The sequence below is a fragment of the Vicugna pacos genome, chromosome 26 (assembly GCF_048564905.1).
Source record: "Vicugna pacos chromosome 26, VicPac4, whole genome shotgun sequence".
NCBI lineage: Eukaryota > Metazoa > Chordata > Mammalia > Artiodactyla > Camelidae > Vicugna > Vicugna pacos.
Window position 1 is genome coordinate 1,008,725 of NC_133012.1, and position 23,619 is coordinate 1,032,343.

The window sequence follows — 23,619 nt, forward strand, 5'->3', positions numbered from 1 at the left end:
TTTCTTCCCTCCACCTTAATGCTCTCTATCCCCCATACTGTTAATTTCTTTTTTTTTTTTTAGTACTTATCACTATTTAAAATTATTTTATGTATTTGTTCATGTTTATCATTTGTCTTTCCCAGCTTAAGCAGGCCAGGAGTTTTACCCATCTTATTATTGACTCTCTCATCAGGACCTAGAACTGTGTCTGAAATGAAACAAACAAATCTACAACATATTAAATGAATGAATAGATAAAATTGATGTGACATCAAATAAATACATTCAGAAATATCTTCATTCTCGGACTCACATGGCCTTAATACTGTGAAAGATCTAAAAAGATTCACCTGCTTTAGAAAGCTTTCTCAGTTAGATGCTTCATATCACATGTTTATTAAGCTCATATCTCAGTTTGCCCAGGAGTAGGAAGTGCATTAACTCCCAGTGTAAACCATAACATAAATAATCACCTTGGGGTGGTTCTGGCTGCTAGAAAATTCTTCCTAAGATTGAGGTGAAAAGTGTGTGCCTTTTTAGCCTAAAGTCATGTGTGAGACTACCCACTGGGACCGCGGAAGTCTTAAGACCTCAGTTATTTGATAAGCACTGTAATATACATTGTGAATCTTATCGTCTGCAGGACAAGACATCATAAGTACATTTAACTGATTTTTTAAATAAGATGTCCTTTTATTGTTTTTTATATATATTCCTTTCTGGACATCTCTCATTTTGACTATATGTCTTCTACATTGTGGGACATGAAATTTGTGGTAAACATAATTGATTGTCCTGTCGCCTGCTGGTAAATGTTTAACAACTGACTCTCCTAGTCCTGATATAAATGTTGGTTAATATGCTAGTTTACTGTAATGAATAAGATGAAAGTGACACAATAAAGACCTAAGTCTTTGTTCTTTCATCAGCATCATGACTCCATGTAGCTTAAATGTGCACTACAGTATCTTAACACATAATTCCTGATAGCTTAAGGGGATACCTGACAATACTGGTTGAGTTTGTGGCTGTTTTTCAGGCATATGGAAGACACAGGGCTAGCCAAACGTGATCCTCAATCACGTCTACGACACCCACAGCTTCTTAGTAGGAAGGAGAGCCTGAGTGTGGAGTCTAGGTGTGGGTAGCTTGCTTAATTCCAAAGTCTCAGCCTTGGCAAGTAGCCTGGGCTATGGACAAGCATTGACCTTATTTTTCCTTTTTTTAAACTTAAGAAAATAGTTCACACAATACCTTCCCAGCAATGCATCCCATCCTGATTGAGGGAGAAAATCGTGGCTCTTTTGAAGTTTTTCTTCTAGGCAGGTTTCCTTTCCTGTTAGAAACAAAGAAACAACACAAATTTAATTTTAAAGAAGATGTGTCCAAAATTCTCCTTTAGGAATGAGGAAGGCCTATGTTACAGTTCTACGGCGATGCAGTCTCATTCTTGAGAATGTGAGCTTTCACTGCAGTCCTGGATTTTAGTCCCAGCTCTGTCACTTGGCCAACTGCTTAACCTTTCAGAGGCTCAATTCCTTCGTGTTTAAAATGGGAAAACTAAAATTTAGCTATATTTTATAGCTGAATCTGCAATTAATGTCTTGTTTTCTAGCAATGAGCAAAAAAAAAGGGAAAGGGGAGAAGAAGGGAGCCCAGACAGCAACTGAATGGAATCCTGCGCACCTACTTGGCCAGAGGGAGGTGCTATCAGGAACCTATACAGGGTCCTAGTTAATGCTAATAAGCACATCCTGTTGGATTGATTTCCTGTTTATTAGCCAAAGATAATTCTTGCATTTTAAACTAAAAGTGTACTACAACTGTCATTAGCCTTGTCAAACTGCTAAATTTGAAAAATGCTAGTACAATTTTCATTTCAAAAATCACAATATTTCCTTGATCCCTCCCAACATCCTTTCTCTTTACTGCTGCTTGCTGAAGGGCATATTACCTTTTAAATTCTGCATCTTTGTTTCATAGCGCACCCTCATTTGCATTCCTAAAATCCGATGTTTCTTTCATAGAACACAGTATCCTATTTAAATATTAAAAGATGCTTTTTGAATGAAGGGAATTTACACTGCCATAAAAAATGCTCAGAGTGATGCAGGATGTTTCCTTTTTATATTTCAATGATTCTTTCTCTCTAAATTATTTCTAGTTATGGAGCTAACCCTCTCAGCCTTCAGGGTGTATTAAAACTGTGGAAGAGGAACAGGCAGCAAAAAGAATTGAAGCAAAAAGAGTTGACGTCATAGTAAAATTCTGAAAAAAAATCAATGTATTTATTTTCTAATTAACTCTCACCAAGGTGTCTTATTTTCTTGATTGATTGTTTCATTTGACCTCCTTCAATTGGCAGGGCAGGGCTAAGCACATCTTGGGTTTGCAGCTCAGCAGCTCATTGTTTTACTGTTTGTGGAAACCCAATCCCTTGTTCCATTTGACTTTCTTTCCTTTCTTGATCTCCATTCTCATCCCACTCACTTTTACTGAGACGTTTGAAACCCTTACCATTTTCTTTTAAATATCTTTTGTAATTATACGTACTTTAAGTTAACTGAATGATGCCTTATTCTGTTTCCTACTCTCTTAACTCAACACTATGATTCTGAGGTCTGGATATTATTGCTGAATGTATCTGTATATTCTAGATATATCTGTCAAACATTTGTAGACATTTTTTCTATTCTGTATTTTACAGTTACCTCTATTGTGTCATTTTATAAAAATAAATTTGGTGTTTTTTTAAGTCCAAGTTATCCTTTGTCTTCCTTATATGCTTAGTACTTCCTTATACGGTTAGACCTCTGGGTCTTCTCACCCTAAAAGTTGTGTAGCCTCAGCCAATCAGATATTTTCTATTTTCCTCTTCCTTGCTCTTTACTCTTTATCCTATAAAAATCTCTTGCCTTCTGCCCATTTTGCAGTTCTCTGCAATATGACAGTCCACTTCATGAAGTGTTAAATAAAATTTGTTTATATCATCTAAATTATCTTCTTTAATGATTTTAACAGTTGAATGAAGTAAAAAGAAATAAATTTAGTTTAATGTGAATCTACTGTATATTATAGACTTTACCTAGAACATTTAAATGATTTCACCAAGAATTATCTCGTTCAATTTGAAAGAAATTCCAAGTCTGAATGGAATAAATAAAACTTCTTCTGAGGTCTAGAATCTGATAATGCCAATTGAAATAAAGTAAGAAGAGTGAGCAAATCAAAAGTACCTGTGGGAAATAATATCTTTCTTGGTAGATTCTTCAATTTATTTGGAAAAGGGTCAGGCAAAATATTAACCTGTAGTATGTGGGTTTTAATTTTGAGGTTTCAGACTCATTCAAAACCACAGGAATTTACAAGTAAGAAAAGGAGGAAAATACGTAATTCTTTTGATAATTAAAAATTTATGAAACAAAGTCAAGAAAAATACATAATTAGGCCTTCTAAACCAACTGAAGAAGTTTAATTCATTATACTTCCTCAGATCTCGAGCAACTTGTTACAAATCTGATATGAAATCAAAGAAAAATAATAATATATTCCTTTATACTCTTATACTCCTTATATTCCCTTTTTGGTTAATCTTACCACATCTACTTAGGGAACCAGACCAGAATAAGGAAGCACTTCCATTTCCCAAGTCATAAGTATCTTGTAAAATGCATACTTGGAAATAGATCCCCACTAAATTACTTGTTAATTCATTGTTAAATTCATTGTTAAATGAATGAATAAGTAAATAGAAGGCCATCGAAGTCTACTATTGGAACTAGATAAAGACTAGAGAAGTAGTCTGTCATTTTTTTTAAATTGCCCTAAGAATTTGAGAATACACAGACCCACAAGAAAATACTTTCTTCCTCATTTGAGTAATTAAATCAGGTTATGTATGTAAACCAACAGCTACCTTGTTTGTGCTACATTCGGGCTCCGTTTTTCTGCTGAATTTGGCGCCGCAATCTCGGGGCGGCGGGGGAAGCGGCTTGGGCGGCGGCTTGCTTGGGCGGCGGCTTGGGCGGCGGCTTGGGCGGCGGCTTGGGCGGCGGCTTGGGCGGCCTGTGCGCATGCGCACAGACGCCCCCCCGCCGTCCCGCCTGCGCAGTCGCGGCCACAGCTTCTGGCAAGTTCACTCTCAGCTGCCGAGGAAGCGACTCCGGGCGGAATTGAGGAGAACCCGCCCCGACAGTGTGGAGGGCCGGAACGGACAGAGCCCTCTTCCCTTTTAAAAATGTCTCAGCAGAGAACTGAGTCCATTTTGGCTTTAATGAAATGTCCTGAAGGAGTCGGGGAGAGAATGCACTTTCCTTCCGTGAAGAAACACCGCGCAGGAGGAGCGTGGAAGAGAAGGCCCGGACGTTCGAAAGGAGCCGAAACTCAGACGGCCCGTCGGGGAGGACGCGAGAGCCTGCAAAGGTAAGAAGCTGCTTTTCTGTTCTGGCTCCTTTCTACTTTGTACTAGAACTACCGTCACTAAATTGTATACGTTTTCAGATAAGTCTTTAGAAAACATAATCTTAAGTCTTAACAAAGTTCATTCTGCTACAAACTCTTAATTTTCGTTGTTTAATTAGAAGGTGCTTCTAACACATCTGATCCAAAGGTCTCATTAAAACCAGCAGGAAAAGCTTTAATGCCAATCATGCAGAAACTACGTGGTTTGACAAATTCTTTTTAATGGTCTTGTAAACATATTAAAAGCAGTTTCAGGCCAAGAAATGTAAATAAGATGAACCAATTTATACTTATGTAAACACATAGCATAAGAATTACATTAAAAATTAAACACCATTAAAATCATTTTTGTAAGTAATGTCCCTTGCATTGAACTAAAAGAATTATATATATATTTTTATACCAGATGTTTATCATTGTTCATAGATATAAATTAGTAAATTCCTGTGATTTAAAACTCTTAATTAAACTTTAGGATATTTTCTTCTTTTAAAGTTTAATATAAAGTGATGAAAATGTATATATATACAAAGAAAAAGGTAACTGTAATTTTGAAATTACAATGCATTTTCTTGGCTCTCATCTGAAAAATATGGAATTAAATATTTATATCAAAACCAACATTTATTTCATTTATTTCATCAGTTATATTTGTGGCTAAGTAATCCAATCTTGAGACATTTTTCTAATTTATGTATGTAATTTAAGGAGTTTAAAATTTGCCTAGTGCCTATTTCAACATTTGTCACTTTATGAATTGTGAGGTGATAATATTTACATGGAAAGGAAGTTGATGAGTCATTATATTAAAGCCGTAATTATAAGCCATTAACTTGAAAGTAATAAGTATAACTTATCCTTTTGAAAAACTTTAAGAATCCCTAATGTAGTTCAGGTGAAAAGATTTTCTGTAGATGGAACTCTTCTGTTTCCAGAATTGCCTTCTACACTTGATGATTTTAAGTTTCTACTCTCTATAGCACCGTACTATCATTTTAATAGAACAGCAGGTGAAATCTATTATTTTTTATGAATTAGATTGGCTTAGTTTAGAATCTGTTCCTTAGAATTCAGTTGCATGCTTTGAGAATTTAACTCTTTTGTTTTCAGAGCCGTATTAAAATACAAGATTACTCCCCCCGCCCCCAGCATTGGAGTAGATTTTTGGTAAATAGAGATCAGGACCCAATTCTGGTTCCTTTCTGAGAGGCTTGGGCGGCTTGAGCGGCTTGGGCAGCTTGGGCGGCTTGGGCGGCTTGAGAGGCTTCCGCGGCTTCGGCGGCTTGAGAACCTTGAGAGGCTTGAGAGGCTTCGGCGGCTTGAGAGCCTTCGGCGGCTTCAGCGGCTTGAGCGGCTTGAGAGGCTTGGGCGGCTTGAGCGGCTTCGGCGACTTGAGCGGCTTTGGCGGCTTGAGAGGCTTGAGCGGCTTGGGAGGCTTCGGCGTCTTGGGCGGCTTGAGAGGCTTCGGCGGCTTGGGCGACTTCGGCGGCTTGGGCGGCTTGAGCGGCTTGAGCGGCTTGCGAGGCTTCGGCGGCTTGAGAGGCTTGGGCGGCTTGGGAGGCTTCGGCGGCTTGAGCGGCTTGCGAGGCTTCGGCGGCTTGAGAGGCTTGAGCGGCTTGAGCGGCTTGCGAGGCTTCGGCGGCTTGGGCGGCTTGAGCGGCTTCGGCGGCTTGAGAGGCTTGAGCGGCTTGAGGCGCTTCGGCGGCTTGGGCGGCTTGGGCGGCTTGAGAGGCTTTGGCGGCTTGGGCGGCTTGAGCGGCTTGGGCGGCTTGAGCGGCTTGGGCGGCTTGAGAGGCTTGGGCGGCTTGAGAGGCTTCGGCGACTTGAGCGGCTTTGGCGGCTTGAGAGGCTTGAGCGGCTTGGGAGGCTTCGGCGTCTTGGGCGGCTTGAGAGGCTTCGGCGGCTTGGGCGGCTTCGGCGGCTTGAGCGGCTTCGGCGGCTTGAGAGGCTTGAGCGGCTTGAGGCGCTTCGGCGGCTTGGGCGGCTTGGGCGGCTTGAGCGGCTTTGGCGGCTTGGGCGGCTTGAGCGGCTTGGGCGGCTTGAGCGGCTTGAGAGGTTTCGGCGGCTTGGGCGGCTTCGGTGGCTTGGGCGAATTGAGCGGCTTGAGAGGCTTGGGCGGCTTGAGCGGCTTCGGCGGGTTGAGAGGCTTGGGCAGCTTGAGAGGCTTCGGCGGCTTGGGCGGCTTGAGAGGCTTGGGCGGCTTGAGCGGCTTCGGCGGCTTGGGCGGATTGAGAGGCTTGGGCGGCTTGGGCGGCTTCGGTGGCTTGGGCGGATTGAGCGGCTTGAGCGGCTTCGGCGGGTTGAGAGGCTTGGGCGGCTTGGGCGGCTTGGGCGGCTTGAGCGGCTTGAGCGGCTTGCGAGGCTTCGGCGGCTTGAGAGGCTTGCGCGGCTTGAGCGGCTTGGGCGGCTTGGGCGGCTTGGGCGGCTTGAGCGGCTTGAGCGGCTTGCGAGGCTTGAGCGGCTTGAGAGGCTTCGGCGGCTTGAGAGGCTTGAGAGGCTTGAGGCGCTTCGGCGGCTTGGGCGGCTTGAGTGGCTTGGGCGGCTTGAGCGGCTTCGGCGGCTTGGGCGGATTGAGAGGCTTGAGCGGCTTGGGCGGCTTGGGCGGCTTGGGCGGCTTGGGCGGCTTGAGCGGCTTGAGAGGTTTCGGCGGCTTGGGCGGCTTGAGCGGCTTGAGCGGCTTGAGAGGTTTCGGCGGCTTGGGCGGCTTGAGCGGCTTGGGCGGCTTGAGCGGCTTGAGAGGCTTGGGCGGCTTGGGCGGCTTGAGCGGCTTGAGGCTTCGGCGGCTTGAGAGGCTTCGGCGGCTTGGGCGGCTTGAGCGGCTTGAGAGGCTTCGGCGGCTTCAGAGGCTTGGGCGGCTTCGGCGGCCTGAGATACTTCTTAAGTATCTGTTTATTGAATGTTGTTTGTCCTATAATCATGATAAAGTTTATATGCATTGCTAGTAAAAAAAAAGTGTTTCCAAGAAATCAACCTCAAATGACAAACCACTTATGTAAGTTAATAAAATGCCTATCTGATAGAACAGTGTTCAAATAAAATATGTTACATATAAAATGTTCAGAAAATTACTTTCAGTTGGTACTAGTCTTGGATTTTCTTTAAAGGGAAAGTGACCTCCTTACAGAGCAGAACATCCAGAACTGAAGCTTTTCAAGTTGTAGTAAGTATCTTCCTACTCTTCCAGTATTCCAAACTGTTCAGATTTGCACCATAGTGAAAGTGATACTTTTAGAAATGAATGAATCAAATCTAAATGCAGGAGGTGATTAAATCATACTATTTTTCCAAGTGAAAATGCTCACGCAAATATGAAAGTGTTCTTCACATTTATTAAATTCACTATTAAAGAGCCTCAGGATCGTTTATTGTTGTTCTTAACATAATAGTCATTTTCACATACATACACATACAGGTCATATTTTTAGTAGCATGAGAGAGCCTATGTGTTTTTTGTGTGGTGTCTCTGGATTCTAGACCAGAACGTCAAGAGCTGGAATAGATCTTAGGTATCATGAAGTTAACCTCCTGATTTTACAGGGAGAAAAGGGTCTCACAGACATATGCCTGCATCCAAAGTGACTCCTGTTTGTACAGGATACAACCCACAAACAAAAGAATACATTCTAGGAAATTCATATTCAGATATGCCTTTTAAAAAATGTCTATACTTCTCTGGAAAGACTTATTATAACACAAGGTACTTAATAGATTTTAATTTTCAATTCTAAATCTCATCTCTTCCCCCACTTTTGTCCATTTAGACAATGGTCACATTGAAATGGTTATGAATGCTGAATGATATTGAATACTTAACAAATTGTTGAAAATTATGGAACTATAATTCCGCAGAAGGTTGTTACATAAAAAAAGCAACTGGCTCATGTGGACAGCAGAATCCTTGTGTAGAATACTGTAGTCTCGTAATTCAAAATATGCTTGTTATCTGATATAACATAAGAGTTCAAGAATAAAGATCTTTCTATTATTTATTCTGCAGTTTTAGGTTCAAAAAATTGCTTAAAAGAAGAGATTTTTCTTTCACCAAGCCAGCATGACTGCATGTTAGACACTTGGAATGATCGAACTCACATTTTCAGCTTATATATCAGCAGTTTCCCTAGCAGTGAGAGTTCATAGTTTTCTTTACAAAAATTTGTTGCTTACTACCTATGAGAACACTATTAAATAGGTGAATGTAAGTAATACAAACTCTTCAGTGAAGTTAGAGTTCTATTAAGAGCACTCACAGTAAAGATATTGCTAAGAATACTTAAAAGATCACGTGTGTGTATATATATACATATATACACATACATACATACACACACTGTAGGCACATAGATGTGCATTTTATTTGGTGACCACAGCTGAAATCTGAGAAAGACTGTTCTTTCTCCATGACTTATAAAGACTGAGTTTAAAATTCTCATTCATAAATAGGAAATATTTTATCAAGTGTGTGTTAAGCTTATTTCTCTGTGTATTTATGAGTTTGGTTGGTTATTTGTTTTACTGAAGAAAGACTTGGTCTAGAGGAAAGAAAATACTGGTAAGATTTCTAGTCTCTTCATTCAGCTCCTTATGTCCAAAATCTGAAAATCTAGAGTTGTCACCAGTTAGGCCAAAGTGCAGTGACTCCAGCTTGCTCACTGCTCCATGGAACAGTGGGATAGAAGGAAAGCCGTGGGCGTGTGGCTCGGCAGTCCCTCCATCAGTCAGGGGCCTTGTAACCCGACGGTCTCACAGCATTCCAGCATCCATGCTGATTAATAGAAACAGAGCATAAAAGCTGCGGGTGCTGCCCAGAACATGATTATATATAGCACATTCTAGAGCATTGCATTTATGTTCAGTAGTGTATCACATGTGCATATACAGCTGTCTTCATTATTTTAGGAGAAATTAGTTTTGAGAATACTATATTGGGATTTAAAAATGAAAGGATCTATTTGGTTTCTTTTTTCTTACATTTGTGTTCTATATAAAATAAAAATCACGCAGTGTCAACATTAATTTAATGAAGTTAGTAATTTATGTACATGTATTTAACTTTTTTGTTATCATGATCAAAATCAAAAGTACTTTTATCTGTCTTCTGCAGGTAGGAAATGAAGTCATTTAGATAGTACACTTCTGATCAATCACTATACATAATAGGAGGGCCCAGCTGAAAATATAACAAGTGTTTAATGTTCTTGTGATTTTTAGTATAAAGAAATATAATCTAAAATAAGAACTAGACACCAAATGCCATATTCATCGTTTTTTTCAGAAAAATGGCATATTCTAAACATTCATAACCTTGTTTCTTAAGAAACGATGATAGTCTTACTTAAGAATGATAGTCTACAAGACATACATTCTAAATGTTTTTGTTTCTAGGAGAAAAAGTAAAACCAGTATTTAGTGAAATAATTAATGTTTAATAAAATATTTAATGAGTTAGTAATAGTATTTAACTAAATATATTGCAACTCTGACCAAAACCATTATATTTTATTTGAACAAGGTTACAAGAAAGGAAAATAGACTGTTAAGAGATAAAAATTACATTAAAAGAAAAAAAGAAAAACAGCAACATGAAGTGTAAACTTTAAGACACCGACCTAATTCAGGAGCAACAAAGATTGCACGGTGGTCAGGATTCCATTTCTCTGCCTGGTTCCTTCATTTTCTCAGGCACATAGGCACTCCTTCATCTATTTTGGGTGTTTTCCTCACTGTAGGCACTAACAGAGGAGGGTGCAGGCCCAAGGGTGTGCAGGTCCAGGAGAGGGCCAGTAAAATTGGGGGCAGGCCCAGGAGAGGAAATGCCGAGGAGCTTGCAGGCCCAGGAGTGTGCAGAAAGAGGAGGGTGCAGGCCAAGGCCAGGGCAGGTCCAGGAGTCTACCGGCCCAGGTTCGTGCCGGCCCAGGTGTGAGCAGGCCCAGGAGTGTGCAGTCCCAGAGGTGTGCAGACACGAGATGGAACAGGCCTAGGAGTGTGCAGGCCAAGGAGTGTGCAGACCCAGGACTGTGCAGTCTCAGGAGTGTGCAGACACGGGGTGGAGCAGGCACTCGAGTGTACTGGCCCAGGAGTGTAGAAGCCCAGATGTGTGGAGGCCCAGGTGTGTGGAAGCCCAGGTGTGTGCAGGCCCTGGAGTGTGCAGGCCCAGAGGTGTGCAGACACAAGACGGAACAGGCCCAGGAGTGTGTAGGCCCAAGAGTGTGCATGTCCAGGAGAGGGCCGGCCCAGCAGTGTGCAGACAGAGGAGTGTACAGGCCCAGTAAGGTGCAGGCGCAGGCCAGGGCAGGCCCAGGAGTGTACAGACCAGGGCTGTGCAGGCGCAGGAGTGTGCAGAAAGAGGAAGGTGCAGGCCTAGGCCAGGGTAGGCCCAGAAGTACACAGGCCCAGGTTCTTGCCGGACCAGGAGGGGGCAGGCCCTGGAGTGTGCATGCCCAGGAGTGTGTAGTTAAAATAGGAAGAAGGAGCAGGATTGTGTAGGCCCAGGAGTGTACAGGTATAGGTGTGTGCAGGCCCAGGTTCGTGCAGGCCCAGCAGTGTGCAGGCACAGGAGTGTGCTGTCCCAGGAGTGTGCCAGCACAGGTGGGAAAAGGCCTAGGAGTGTGCAGGCCCAGGCCAAGGAAGGCCCAGGCCAGGGAAGGTCCAGGAGTGTACAGGTCCAGGAGTGTGCAGACCCAGGAGTGTGCAGACCGAGGAGTGTGCAGGCCCAGTAGGGTGCAGGCCCAGGCCAGGGCAGGCTCAGGAGTGTGCAGGCCCAAGAGTGTGCAGACACCAGAGTGTGCAGAGACAGGAGTGTGCAGCCGAACATTGTACAGGCCCAGGGCTGTGCAGGCCCAAGAGTGTGCAGGCCCTGTAGTGTGCAGTCCCAGGAGTGTAAAGGCCCAGGTTCGTGCCGGTCCAGGTGTGTGCAGGCCCTGGAGTGTGCAGTCCCAGAGGTGCGCAGACACAAGACGGAACAGGCCTTGGAGGGTGCAGGCTAAGGAGTGTGCAGACCCAGGACTGAGCAGTCCCAGGAGTGTGCAGATATGGGGGGGAGCAGGCAGACGAGTGTACTGGCCCAGGAATGTAGAGGCCCAGGTGTGTGGAGGCTCTGGGATACGCAGCCCCAGGAGTGTGCAGGCCCAGGAGTGTGCAGACAGAGGAGTGTGCAGGCCCAGTAGGGTGCAGGCCCAGGCCAGGGCAGGCCCAGGAGTGTGCAGGCCCAGGACTGTGCAGTCTCAGGAGTGTGCAGACCCAGGTTCGTGCCAGCCCAGGTGTGTGTGCACGCCCTGGAGTGTGCAGTCCCAGAGGTGTGCATACATAAGCCGGAATAGGTCTAGGAGTGGGCAGGCCAAGGAGTGTGCAGACCCAAGACTGTGCATTCTAAGGAGTGTGCAGACATGGTGTGGAGCAGGCACTCGAGTGTACTGGCCTAGGAGTGTAGAGGCCCAGGCATGTGCAGGCTCTGGGATGAGCAGACCCAGCAGTGTGCAGGCCCAGGAGTGTGCCGACAGAGGAGTGTGCAGGCACAGGAGGGTTTATTCCCAGGAGTGTGCAGGCCCATTAGTGTGCAGGCCCAGGCCAGGACAGGCCCAGGCGTGTACAGGCCCATGTTTGTGCTGGCACAGGAGTGTGCAGGCACAGGAGTGTGCTGTCCCAGGAGTATGCCAGCACAGGTGGGAACAGGCCTAGGAGTGTGGAGTCCCAGGCCAGGGAAGGCCAAGGCCAGGGAAGGTTCAGGAGTGTGCAGACAGAGGAGTGTGCAGGCCCAGTAGGGTGCAGGCCCTGGCCAGGGCAGGCCCAGGGGTTGACCGGCCCAGGTTCATGCTGACCCAGGTGTGTGCAGGCTCTGGAGTGTGCAGTCCCAGAGGTGTGCAGACACAAGAAGGAACAGGCCTAGGAGTGCGCAGGCCAAGGAGTGTGCAGACCCAGTACTGTGCAGTCTCAGGGGTGTGCAGACACGGGGTGGAGCAGGCACTCGAGTGTACTGGCCCAGGAGTGTAGAGACCCAGATGTGTGGAGGCCCAGGTGTGCGCAGCCCTGGAGTGTGCAGGCCCAGAGGTGTAGAGACACAGGACGGAACAGGCCTAGGAGTGTGCAAGCGTAGGGGTGTGCAGGCCTAGGAGTGTGCAGGCCTAAGAGTGTGCAGGTCAAGAAGAGGGCCGGCCCAGCAGTGTGCAGACAGAGGAGTGTGCAGGCCCAGTAGGGTGCAGGCCCAGGCCAGGGCAGGCCCAGGAGTGTACAGGCACAGGAGTGTGCATGCCCAGGTGTGTTTAGACACCAGAGTGTGCAGAGACAAGAGTATGCAAGCCCAGGAGTGTACAGGCCCACGGCTGTGCAGGCCCAGGAGTGTGCAGACAGAGGAGGGTGCAGGCCCAATGGTGTGCAGGTCCAGGAGAGGGTCAGTAAAATTGGGGGCAGGCCCAGGAGAGGAAAGGCCCAGGAGTGTGCAGGCCCAGGAGTGTGCAGTCCCAAGAGTGTGCATGTCCAGGAGAGGGCCGGCCCAGCAGTGTGCAGACAGAGGAGTGTACAGGCCCAGTAGGGTGCAGGCCCAGGCCAGGGCAGGCCCAGGAGTGTACAGGCCCAGGAGTGTACAGGCCAGGGCTGTGCAGGCACAGGAGTGTGCAGACAGAGGAAGGTGCAGGCCCAGGCCAGGGCAGGCCCAGGAGTGTACAGGCCCAGGACTGTGCAGGCCAAGGAGTGGGCAGATACGGGGGGGAACAAGCCTAGGAGTGTGCAGGCCCAGGCCAGGGAAGGCCCAGGTCAGGGAAGGTCCAGGAGTGAATAGGCCCATGTTCGTGCAGGCCCAGGAGTGTGCAGGCACAGGAGTGTGCAGTCCCAGGGGTGTGCCAGCACAGGTGGGAACAGGCCTAGGAGTGTGCAGGCCCAGGCCAGGGAAGGCCCATGCCAGGGAAGGTCCAGGAGTGTACAGGTCCAGGAGTGTGCAGACAGAGGAGTGTGCAGGTCAAGTAGGGTGCAGGACCAGGCCAGGGCAGGCCCAGGAGTGTACAGGCACAGGAGTCTGCAGGACCAGGAGTGTGCAGACACCAGAGTGTGCAGAGACAGGAGTATGCAAGCCCAGGAATGTACAGGCCCAGCGCTGTGCAGGCCCAGGAGTGTGCAGGCCCTGGAGTGTGCAGTCCCAGGAGTGTACAGGCCAGGTTCGTGCCGGCCCAGGTGTGTGCACGCCCTGGAGTGTGCAGTCCCAGAGGTGTGCATACACAAGACGGAATAGTTCTAGGAGTGTGCAGGCCAAGGAGTATGCAGACCCAGGATTGTGCATTGTATGGAGTGTGGAGACACGGGGTGGAGCAGGCACTCGAGTGTACTGGCCCAGGAGTGTAGAGGCCCAGGTGTGTGCAGGCTCTGGGATGAGCAGGCCCAGGAGTGTGCAGGCCCAAGTGTGTGCAGGTCCAGGAGTGTGCAGACACCAGAGTGTGCAGAGATAGGGGTGTGCAGCCCCAGGAGTGTACAGGTCTAGGGCTCTGCAGGCCTAGGAGTGTGCTGACCCTGGAGTGTGCAGTCCCAGGAGTATATATGCCCAGGTTCGTGCCGGCCAAGGTGTGTGCAGGCCCTGGAGTGTGCAGGCACTGTAGGGTGCAGGCCCAGGCCAGGGCAGGCCCAGGAGTGAGCAGGCCCAATTGTGTGCATGTCCAGGAGAGGGCCGGCCCAGCAGTGTACAGACAGAGGAGTGTACAGGCCCAGTAGGGTGCAGGCGCAGGCCAGGGCAGGCCCAGGAGTGAGCAGGCCCAATTGTGTGCATGTCCAGGAGTGTACAGTCCTAGGTTCGTGCCGGCCCAGGTGTGTGCAGGCCCTGGAGTGTGGAATTTCAGAAGTTTGCAGACACAAGACGGACCAGGCCCACGAGTGTGCATACCCAGGACTGTGCAGTCCCAGGAGTGTGCAGACATGGGGTGGAACAGGCACTCGAGTGGACTGGCCCAGGAGTGTAGAGGCCCAGTTGTGTGCAGGCTCTGGGAAGAGCAGGCCCAGGAGTGTGCAGGTCCAAGAGTGTGCAGGTCCAGGAGTGTGCAGACACCAGAGTGTGCAGAGACAGGAGTGTGCAGCCCCAGGAGTGTACAGGCCTTGGGCTCTGCAGGCCTAGGAGTGTGCTGACCCTGGAGTGTGCATTCTCAGGAGTGTACATGCCCAGGTTCGTGCCGGCCCAGGTGTGTGCAGACAGAGGAGTGTGCAGGCACTGTAGGGTGCAGGCCCAGGCCAGGGCAGGACCAGGAGTGTGCAGGCCTAGGGCTGTGCAGTCCCCGGAGTGTGCAGGCCCTAGAGTGTCAGCCCCAGGCGTGTAAAGGCCAAGGTTCGTGCCGGCCCAGGTGTGTGCAGGCCCAGGAGTGTGCAGTTCCAGAGGTGCGCAGTCACAGGACGGAACAGGCCTTGGAGTGTGCAGGCCAAGGAGTGTGCAGACCCAGGACTGTGCATTTCCAGGAGTGTGCAGATACAGGGGTGAGCAGGCAGACGTGTGTACTGGCCCAGGAATGTAGAGGCCCAGGTGTGTGCAGGCTCTGGGATGAACAGGCCTAGGAGTGTGCCGACAGAGGAGTGTGCAGGCACAGGAGGGTGTATTACCAGGAGTGTGCAGGCCCATTAGTGTGCAGACCCAAGCCAGGGCAAGCCCTGGAGTGTACAGGACCAGGTTCGTGCAGGCCCAGGAGTGTGCAGGCACAGGAGTATGCTGTCCCAGGTGTGTGCCAGCACAGGTGGGAACAGGGCTAGGAGTGTGCAGGCCCAGGCCAGGGAATGCCCAGGCCAGGGAAGGTCCAGGAGTGTACAGGTCCGGGAGTGTGCAGGCCCAGGAGTGTGCAGGCCCAGTACGGTGCAGGCTCAGGCCAGGGCAGGCCCAGGAGTGTACAGGCACAGGAGTGTGCAAGCCTAGGAGTGTGTAGACACCAGAGTGTGCAGAGACAGGAGTATGCAAGCCCAGAAGTGTACAGGCCCAGGGCTGTGCAGGCCCAGGAGTGTGCAGACATTGGAGAGTGCAGGCCCAATTGTGTGCAGGTCCAGCAGAGGGCCAGTAAAATTGGGGGCACGCCCAGGGGAAGAAAGGCCCAGGAGTGTGCAGGCCCAGGAGTGTGCAGACAGAGGAGGGTGCAGGCCAAGGCCAGGGCAGGCCCAAGAGTGTACCGGCCCAGGTTCGTGCCGGCCCAGGTGTGTGCAGGCCCTAGAGTGTGCAGTCCCATAGGTGTGCAGACACAAGACGGAACAGCCTAGGAGTGTGCAGGCCAAGGAGTGTGCAGACCCAGGACTGTGCAGTCTCAGGGGTGTGCAGACACGGGGTGGAGCAGGCACTCGAGTGTACTTGCCCATGAGTGTAGAGGCCCAGATGTGTGGAGGCCCAGGTGTGTGCAGGCCCTGGAGTGTGCAGGCCCAGAGGTGTGCAGTCACAGGACGGAACAGGCCCAGGAGTGTGCAGGCCCAGGATTGTGCAGGCCCAAGTGTGTGCATGTCCAGGAGAGGGCCGGCCCAGCAGTCTGCAGACAGAGGAGTGTACAGGCCCAGTAGTGTGCTGGCCCAGGCCAGGTCAGGCTCAGGAGTGTTCAGGCCAGGGCTGTGCAGGGGCAGGAGTGTTCAGACAGAGGAAGGTGCAGGCCCAACCAGGGGAGGCCCGGGATAGGGCAGGCCCTGGAGTGTGCATGCCCAGGAGTGTGTAGTTACAATAGGAAGCAGGAGCAGGACTGTGTATGCCCAGGAGTGTACAGGCATAGGTGTGTGCAGGCCCACGTTCGTGCAGTCCTTGCAGTGTGCCGGCACAGGAGTGTGCTGTCCCAGGAGTGTGCCAGCACGGGTGGGAACAGGCGTAGGAGTGTGTAGGCCCAGGCCAGGTAAGGCCCAGGCAAGGGCAGGCCCAGAAGTGTACAGGCCCAGTACTGTGCAGGCCCAGGTGTTGCAGACAGAGGAGGGTGCAGGCCCAAGGTTGTGCAGGTGCAGGAGAGGGCCAGTAAAATTGGGGCAGGCCCAGGAGAGGAAAGGCCGAGGAGCGTGCAGGCCCAGGGCTGTGCAGACCCAGGACTGTGCAGTCTCAGGGGTGTGCAGACACGGGGTGGAGCAGGCACTCGTGTGTACTGGCCCAGGAGTGTAGAGGCCCAGATGTGTGGAGGCCCAGGTGTGTGCAGGCCCTGGAATGTGCAGGCCCAGAAGTGTGCAGACACAAGACGGAACAGGCCCAGGAGTGTGTATTCCCAGGAGTGTGCAGGCCCAATTGTGCGCATGTCCAGGAGAGGCCCGGCCGAGCAGTGGGCAGAGAGAGGAGTGTACAGGCCCAGTAGGGTGCAGGCCCAGGCCAGGGCATGCCCAGGAGTGTACAGGCCCAGGAGTGTACTGGCTAGGGCTGTGCAGGCGCAGGAGTGTGCAGAGAGAGGAAGGTGCAGGCCCAGGCCAGGGCAGGCCCGGGAGTGTACAGGCCCAGGTTCTTGCCAGACCAGGAGAGGGCAGGCCGTGGAGTGTGCATGCCCAGGAGTGTGTAGTTTCAATTGGAAGCAGGAGCAGGATTGTGTGTGCCCAGGAGTGTACAGGCATAGGTGTGTGCAGGCCCAGGTTCATGCAGGCACAGGATTGTGCTGTCCCAGGTGTGTGCCAGCACAGGTGGGAACAGGCCAAGGAGATGCAGGCCCAGACCAGGGAAGGCCCAGGCCAGGGAAGGCCCAGGCCAGGGAAGGTCCAGGTGTGTACAGGTCCGGGAGAGTGCAGGCCCAGGAGTGTGCAGGCCCAGTAAATTGCAGGCACAGGCCAGGGCAGGCCCAGAAGTGTGCAGGCCCAGGAGTGTGCAGGCCCTGGAGTGTGCAGTCCCAGGAGTATACAGGCCTAGGTTCGTGCCGGCACATGTGTGTGCAGGCCCTGGAGTGTGCAGTCCCACGAGTGTGCATACCCAGGACTGTGCAGTCCCAGGAGTGTGCAGACATGGGGTGGAACAGGCACTCGAGTGTACTGGCCCAGGAGTGTAGAGGCCCAGGTGTGTGCATGCTCTGGGAAGAGCAGGCCCAGGAGTGTGCATGTCCAAGAGTGTGCAGGTCCAGGAGTGTGCAGACACCAGAGTGTGCAGACAGGAGTGTGCAGCCCCAGGTGTGTACACGCCTAGGGCTCTGCAGGCCTAGGAGTGTGCTGACCCTGGAGGGTGCAGTCCCAGGAGTGTACATGCCCAGGTTCGTGCCGGCCCAGGTGTGGGCAGGCCCTGGAGTGTGCAGAGGAGTGTGCAGGCACTGTAGGGTGCAGGCCCAGGCCAGGGCAGGACCAGGAGTGTACAGGCCTAGGGCTGTGCAGTCCCAGGTGTATGCAGGCCCTGGAGTGTGCAGACACCAGTATGTGCAGAGACAGGAGCGTGCAGCCGAGCAGTGTACAGGTCCAGGGCTGTGCAGGCCCAGGAGTGTGCAAGCCCTGGAGTGTGCAGTCCCAGGAGTGTACAGGCCCAGGTTCATGCCGGCCCAGGTGTGTGCACGCCCTGGAGTGTGCAGTCCCAGAGGTGTGCATACATAAGGCGGAATAGGTCTAGGAGTGTGCGGCCAAGGTGTGTGCAGACCCAGGACTGTGCATTCTAAGGAGTGTGCAGACACGGGGTGGAGCAGGCACTCGAGTGTACAGGCCCAGGTGTGTAGAGGCCCTGGCGTGTGCAGGCTCTGGGATGAGCAGACCCAGGAGTGTACCGACAGAGGAGTGTGCAGGCACAGGAGGGTGTATTCCCAGGAGTGTGCAGGCCCATTAGTGTGCAGGCCCGGGCCTTAGCAGGCCCAGGGTTGTACAGGCCCAGGTTCGTACAGGCCCAGGAGTATGCAGGGAGAGGATTGTGCTGTCCCAGGATTGTGCCAGCACAGGTGGGAACAGGCCTAGGAGTGTGCAGGCCCAGGCCAGGGAAGGCCAAGGCCAGGGAAGGTCCAGAAGTGTGCAGACAGAGGAGTGTGCATGCCCAGTAGGGTGCAGGCCCTGGCCAGGGCAGGCCCAGGGGTGTACCGGCCGAGGATCTTGCTGAACCAGGTGTGTGAAGGCCCAGGAGTGTGCATGGATAGGTGGGAGCAGGCCGACGAGTGTGCAGGCACAGAGGGAACAGGCCAGGAGTGTGCAGGCCAAAGAGAGTGCAGGGCCAACAGCGGGCAGGTCCAGGAGTGTGCAGGCCCAGGATTGTGCAGGCTCAAGATTGTGCAGGTCCAGGAGTGTGCAGGCCCAGGATTGTGCAGGCTCAAGATTGGGCAGGTCCAGGAGTGTGCAGGCCCAGGAGTGTGCAGACAGAGGAGTGTGCAGGACAGAGGAGGGTGCAGGCCAATGCCAGGGCAGGCCCAGGGGTGTACAGGCCCAGATTCGTGCCGGCCCAGGTGTGTGCAAGCCCTGGAGTGTGCAGGCCCTGGAGTGTGCAGGCCCAGAAGTGTGCCAGACACAAGACGGTACAGGCCCAGGAGTGTGCAGGCCAAGGAACGTGCAGACCCAGGACTGTGCAGCCCCAGGAGTGTGCAGACACTGGGGGGAGCAGGCAGACAATTGTACTGGCCCAGGAATATAGAGGGCCAGGTGTATGCAGGCTCTGGGATGCGCAGACCCAGTAGTGTGCAGGCCCAGGAGTGTGCAGACACAGGAGTCAGCAGACCCTGGAGTGTGCAGGCCCAGGCCAGGGCAGGCACAGGAGTGTACAGGCACAGGAGTGTGCCGGCCCAGGAGTGTGCAGACACCAGAGAGTGCAGAGACAGGAGTTTGCAGCCCCAGGAGTGTACAGGCACAGGAGTGTACAGGCCCAAGTGTGTGCAGACACCTGAGAGTGCAGAGACAGGAGTGTGCAGCCCCAGGAGTGTACAGACCCAGGGCTGTGCAGGTCCTGGAGTGTGCATTCCCAAAGGTGTGCAGACACAAGACGGAACAGGCCTAGGAGTGTGCAGGCCAAGGAGTGTGCAGACCCAGGACTGTGCATTCTCAGGAGTGTGCAGACATGGGGTGGTGCAGGCACTCAAGTGTACTGGCTCAGGAGTATAGAGGACCAGGTGTGTACAGGCTCTGGGATGAGCAGGCCCAGGAGTGTGCAGGCCCAGGAATGTGCCGACAGAGGAGTGTGCAGGCACAGGAGGGTGCATTCCCAGGTGTGTGCAGGCCCTGGCCAGGGCAGGCCCAGGAATGAAGAGGCCCAGGTTCGTGCAGGCCCAGGAGTGTGCAGGCCCAGGAGTGTGCTGGCCCTGGAGTGTGCAGTCCCAGGAATGTACAGGCCAGGTTCGTGCCGACCCAGGTGTGTGCACGCCCTGGAGTGTGCAGTCCCAGAGGTGTGCATACACAAGCCGGAATAGGTCTAGGAGTGTGTAGGCCAAGGTGTGTGCAGACCCAGGACTGTGCATTCTATGGAGTGTGGAAACACGGGGTGGAGCAGGAACCCGAGTGTACTGGCCCAGGAGTGTAGAGGCCCAGGTGTATGCAGGCTCTGGGATGAGCAGGCCCAGGAGTGTGCAGGCCCAGGAGTGTGCCGACAGAGGAGTGTGCAGGCACAGGAGGGTGTATTCCCAGGAGTGTGCAGGCCCATGCCAGGGCAGGCCCAGGAGTGTACCGGCCCAGGTTCGTACAGGCCCAGGAGTGTGCATGCCGTGAAGTGTGTAGGTACAATAGGAAGCAGGAGCAGGATTGTGTAGGTCAAGGTGTGTACAGGCGTAGGTGTGTGCTGGCCCAGGAGTGTGCAGTCCCAGGAGTGTGCCGGCACAGGTGGGATCAGGCCTAGGTGTGTGCCGGCCCAGGCCAGGGAAGGTCCAGGAGTGTACAGGTCCAGGAGTGTGCAGGCCCAGGAGTGTGCAGTCCCAGGAGTGTGCCGGCATACGTGGGAACAGGCCTAGGAGTGTGTAGGCCCAGTAGGGTGCAGGCCCATGTTAAGGCAGGCCCAGGAGTGTACAGGCATGGGAGTGTGCAGGCCCAGGTGTGTGCGGACACCAGAGTGTGCAGAGACAGGAGTATGCAAGCCCAGGAGTGTACAGGCCCAGGGCTGTGCAGGCCCAGGAGTGTGCAGTCCCAGAAGTGTAATGGCGCAGGATTGAGCAGGCCAGAAGTCTGAAGATCCAGGAGTGTTCAGGCCTAGGATAGGGCAGGCCCAGGAGTGTACATGTGCAGGTTCATTCAGGCCTAGGAGTGCGCAGGTCCAGGAGTGTGAGGCCCAGGTGTGTGCTGTCCCAGGACTGTGCAGGCCTAGGAGAGGGCAGGCCCTGGAGTGTGCAGGCCCAGGAGTGTGCATGCCCAGGAGTGTAAAGGCACAGGAGGGAGCATACCGAGGAGTGTGCAGGCCCAGGTGTGTGCGGGCACATGTGGGCGCAGGCCCAGTATTGTGCAAGCCCAAGAGTGTGCAGGTCAAGGACAGGGTCAGCTCAATTGGGGTCAGGCCCAGGAGTGGTAAGCTCAGGAGTGTGCAGGCCCAGGAGTGTGCAGACAAGGGATAGTGTGGGCCCAGGAGAAGGAAGGCCCAGGAGTGTGCAGGGCCAGAAGTGTGCAGGCCCAGGAGTGTACAGGACCATGTGTGTGCAGTCGCTGGAGTTTGCAGGCTCAGGAATGTGCAGGCCCAGTAGTGTGCAGACAGAGGAATGTGCAGGACAAGGAGGGTACAGGCTCAGGCCAGGGCAGGCCCAGAAGTGTACAGGCCCAGGTGTGTGCCGACACAGGTGTGAACAGGCCAAGGATTGTGCAGACCTGGTAGTGTGCAGGGCCAGGAGTGTGCAGACGAGGGATTGTGCGGGCCCAGGAAAGGGCAGGCCCAGGAGTGTGCAGGGAGTGAAGTGTGCAGACCCAGAGTGTGCCGCCCCAGGAGTGTGCAGCCGTGTGCAGCCCCAGGGGTGTGCCGGACAGACGGAAACAAGCCTAGGAGTGTACAGGCCCAGGAGTGTGCAGGCCCAGGAGTGTGCAGGCCCAGGGTGTGCAGGCCCAGGAGTGTGCAGACACTGGAGTGTGCAGAGACAGGAGTGTGCAGACCCAGCAGTGTGCGGGCACAGTAGTGTGCAGATCCAGCAGTATACCAGGCCCAGGTGTGTTCAGGCCCAAGATTGTGCAGATCCTGGAGTGTGTAGGCCAATGAGAGTGCAGTTCCTGGAGTGTGCGGGCCCAGTAGTGTGTCGGCCCAGGCCAGGGAAGGCCCAGGAGTGTACAGGCCCAGGTCCTTGCCGGCCCAGGTGTGTGCAGGCCTGGAGTGTGCAGGCCCAGAGGTGTGCAGACACAAGACGGAACAGGCCCAGGTGTGTGCAGGCCCAGGAGTGTGCAGGCCCAAGAGTGTACATGTCCAGGAGAGGGCCGGCCCAGCAGTGTGCAGACAGAGGAATGTATAGGCCCAGTAGGGTGCAGGCCCAGGCCAGGGCAGGCCCAGGAGTGTACAGGCCCAGGAGTGTACAGGCCAGGGCTGTGCAGGCACAGGAGTGTGCAGACAGAGGAAGGTGCAGGCCCAGGCCAGGGCAGGCCCAGGTGTGTACAGGCCCAGGACTGTGCAGGCCAAGGAGTGTGCAGATACGGGGGGGAACAGGCCTAGGAGTGTGCAGGCCCAGGCCAGGGAAGGCCCAGGTCAGGGAAGGTCCAGGAGTGAATAGGCCCATGTTCGTGCAGGCCCAGGAGTGTGCAGGCACAGGAGTGTGCAGTCCCAGGGGTGTGCCAGCACAGGTGGGAACAGGCCTAGGAGTGTGCAGGCCCAGGCCAGGGAAGGTCCAGGAGTGTACAGGTCCACGAGTGTGCAGACAGAAGACTGTGCAGTCCAAGTAGGGTGCAGGACCAGGCCATTGCAGGCCCAGGAGTGTACAGGCACAGGAGTCTGCAGGACCAGGAGTGTGCAGACACCAGAGTGTGCAGAGACAGGAGTATGAAAGCCCAGGAATGTACAGGCCCAGCGCTGTGCAGGCCCAGGAGTGTGCAGGCCCTGGCGGCCCTGGAGGGCAGGATGCCGTGACCAGGGGAGGCGCTCTGTAGGACTGGGGGCGGAGTGCGGGAGAGCAGGAGAGCAGGTGGTTGGAGAGTCGGTGGTGAGGGCTGGAAAGGGGCAGAGCTGCACCAACCAGGTGTGCGGACCTGAGGGCGTGAGGCTGGGCGGCCTGCCGAGGGTGTTCCTGCAGCAGTGCTGGCCCTGGGTGAGGATGTGGTGGGACCAGGGCTGAGCCAGCGGGGCAGAAGGAGGAGCGGGGAGGAGGGCGCCAGAGGGTGCACAGTGGACCGGTCAGTGGGCATCTGCAGGTTTGGATGCGCTCTGCTGTGTGGGGCTCCAGGCCTCCCTGGGTCTGGGGACGTGGGTGTGATGTGACTCGGAAGGAGGCCGGGTGCGCTTCGGACAGCACCCGCCATCTCTCCCACCCAGGCCCAGTGCTCATGGTCGTGTTGCAGCCTCAGTTTTCCGTCCACTGTCCCAGCAACCCCTTGGTGGTATTCTGAGCAGAGGCAGAGGGCGAGAGTCCTGACTTGGCTTTCCTTCCCTGTGTTTCCGAGGCCACACTCATTCCACAAGTCGCACGACAGGCCAAGAAATCGGGAGTCGGGGTGTCAGGGTAAAGAATAGTGAGTTTATTTGGAAAGCCAGCTGACCGAGAAGATGGCAGGCTAATGTCCTGGAGAGCCACCTTCTCCGAGTGAGACTTCAGGCTCCTTTTACACTCAAAAGGAGAGGGGTTGTGGGTGGTTGGTGCAAAGTCCTTGGTGCAGGAATTCTTTGTCTTTGCAGTTGTGGGTCAGCTCATGGGGCCCCTGTAAAACCTCTAACAAAACAAATGTTACTTTCTGTTCTGCAGCTTGTTGTGTGTATAGGAGAGCAAAGAGGTTGTATCCTGAAGGATGAGAGCCTTGAGAACAGGCTCTCCTGTCAATTTCAGGCTGAAGGCAACATTGTTTTCCAAACGGTGCAGAGCTGGTAAGACAGCCTGGAAAACAGCAGAGGGTTCAAGGAAAAAGAACAGATCTAATATGCAGTGAGATCTGGTCTTTTCTATTACACCTGCTGCCCCAGCAGGGCTGGCCTCAGGGAGGAAGGGCGCCCCCCAGCCCCCGAGAGCCGCCTGCAGGGGGTGGGGAAGGCAGGGAGGGGGTCTGCCGTGCTGGGGAGGTAAACTAGACATGGCTGATACATGGACAGTGACTGCAAAGTTAGAAAACCCCTGGGTTTTCCCTCTTTAGGGAGGGAGAGGGAGGCTCAGCATAGGTCCTTGAGCTTCCGCGAGAGAAGTGGCTCTGAGCCCAGGTCGGCTGCGGGCGCCTCTGGGGTTGTCACACCTGAGGGGC

The 23,619-nt window shown here is 52.8% G+C and overlaps 1 protein-coding gene across 1 annotated transcript in view; it reads left to right on the plus strand.

The window, feature by feature from the left end:
- The window catches only part of LOC140689396 (uncharacterized), a 198,027-nt gene that overhangs the window by 168,194 nt on the left and 6,214 nt on the right, over window positions 1–23,619 (plus strand). Inside the window, exon 4 of the mRNA XM_072950111.1 lies at window positions 23,133–23,251. Within this exon, the coding sequence (XP_072806212.1) occupies window positions 23,133–23,251 (119 nt within the window). The remainder of the gene's footprint in view (window positions 1–23,132; window positions 23,252–23,619) is intronic.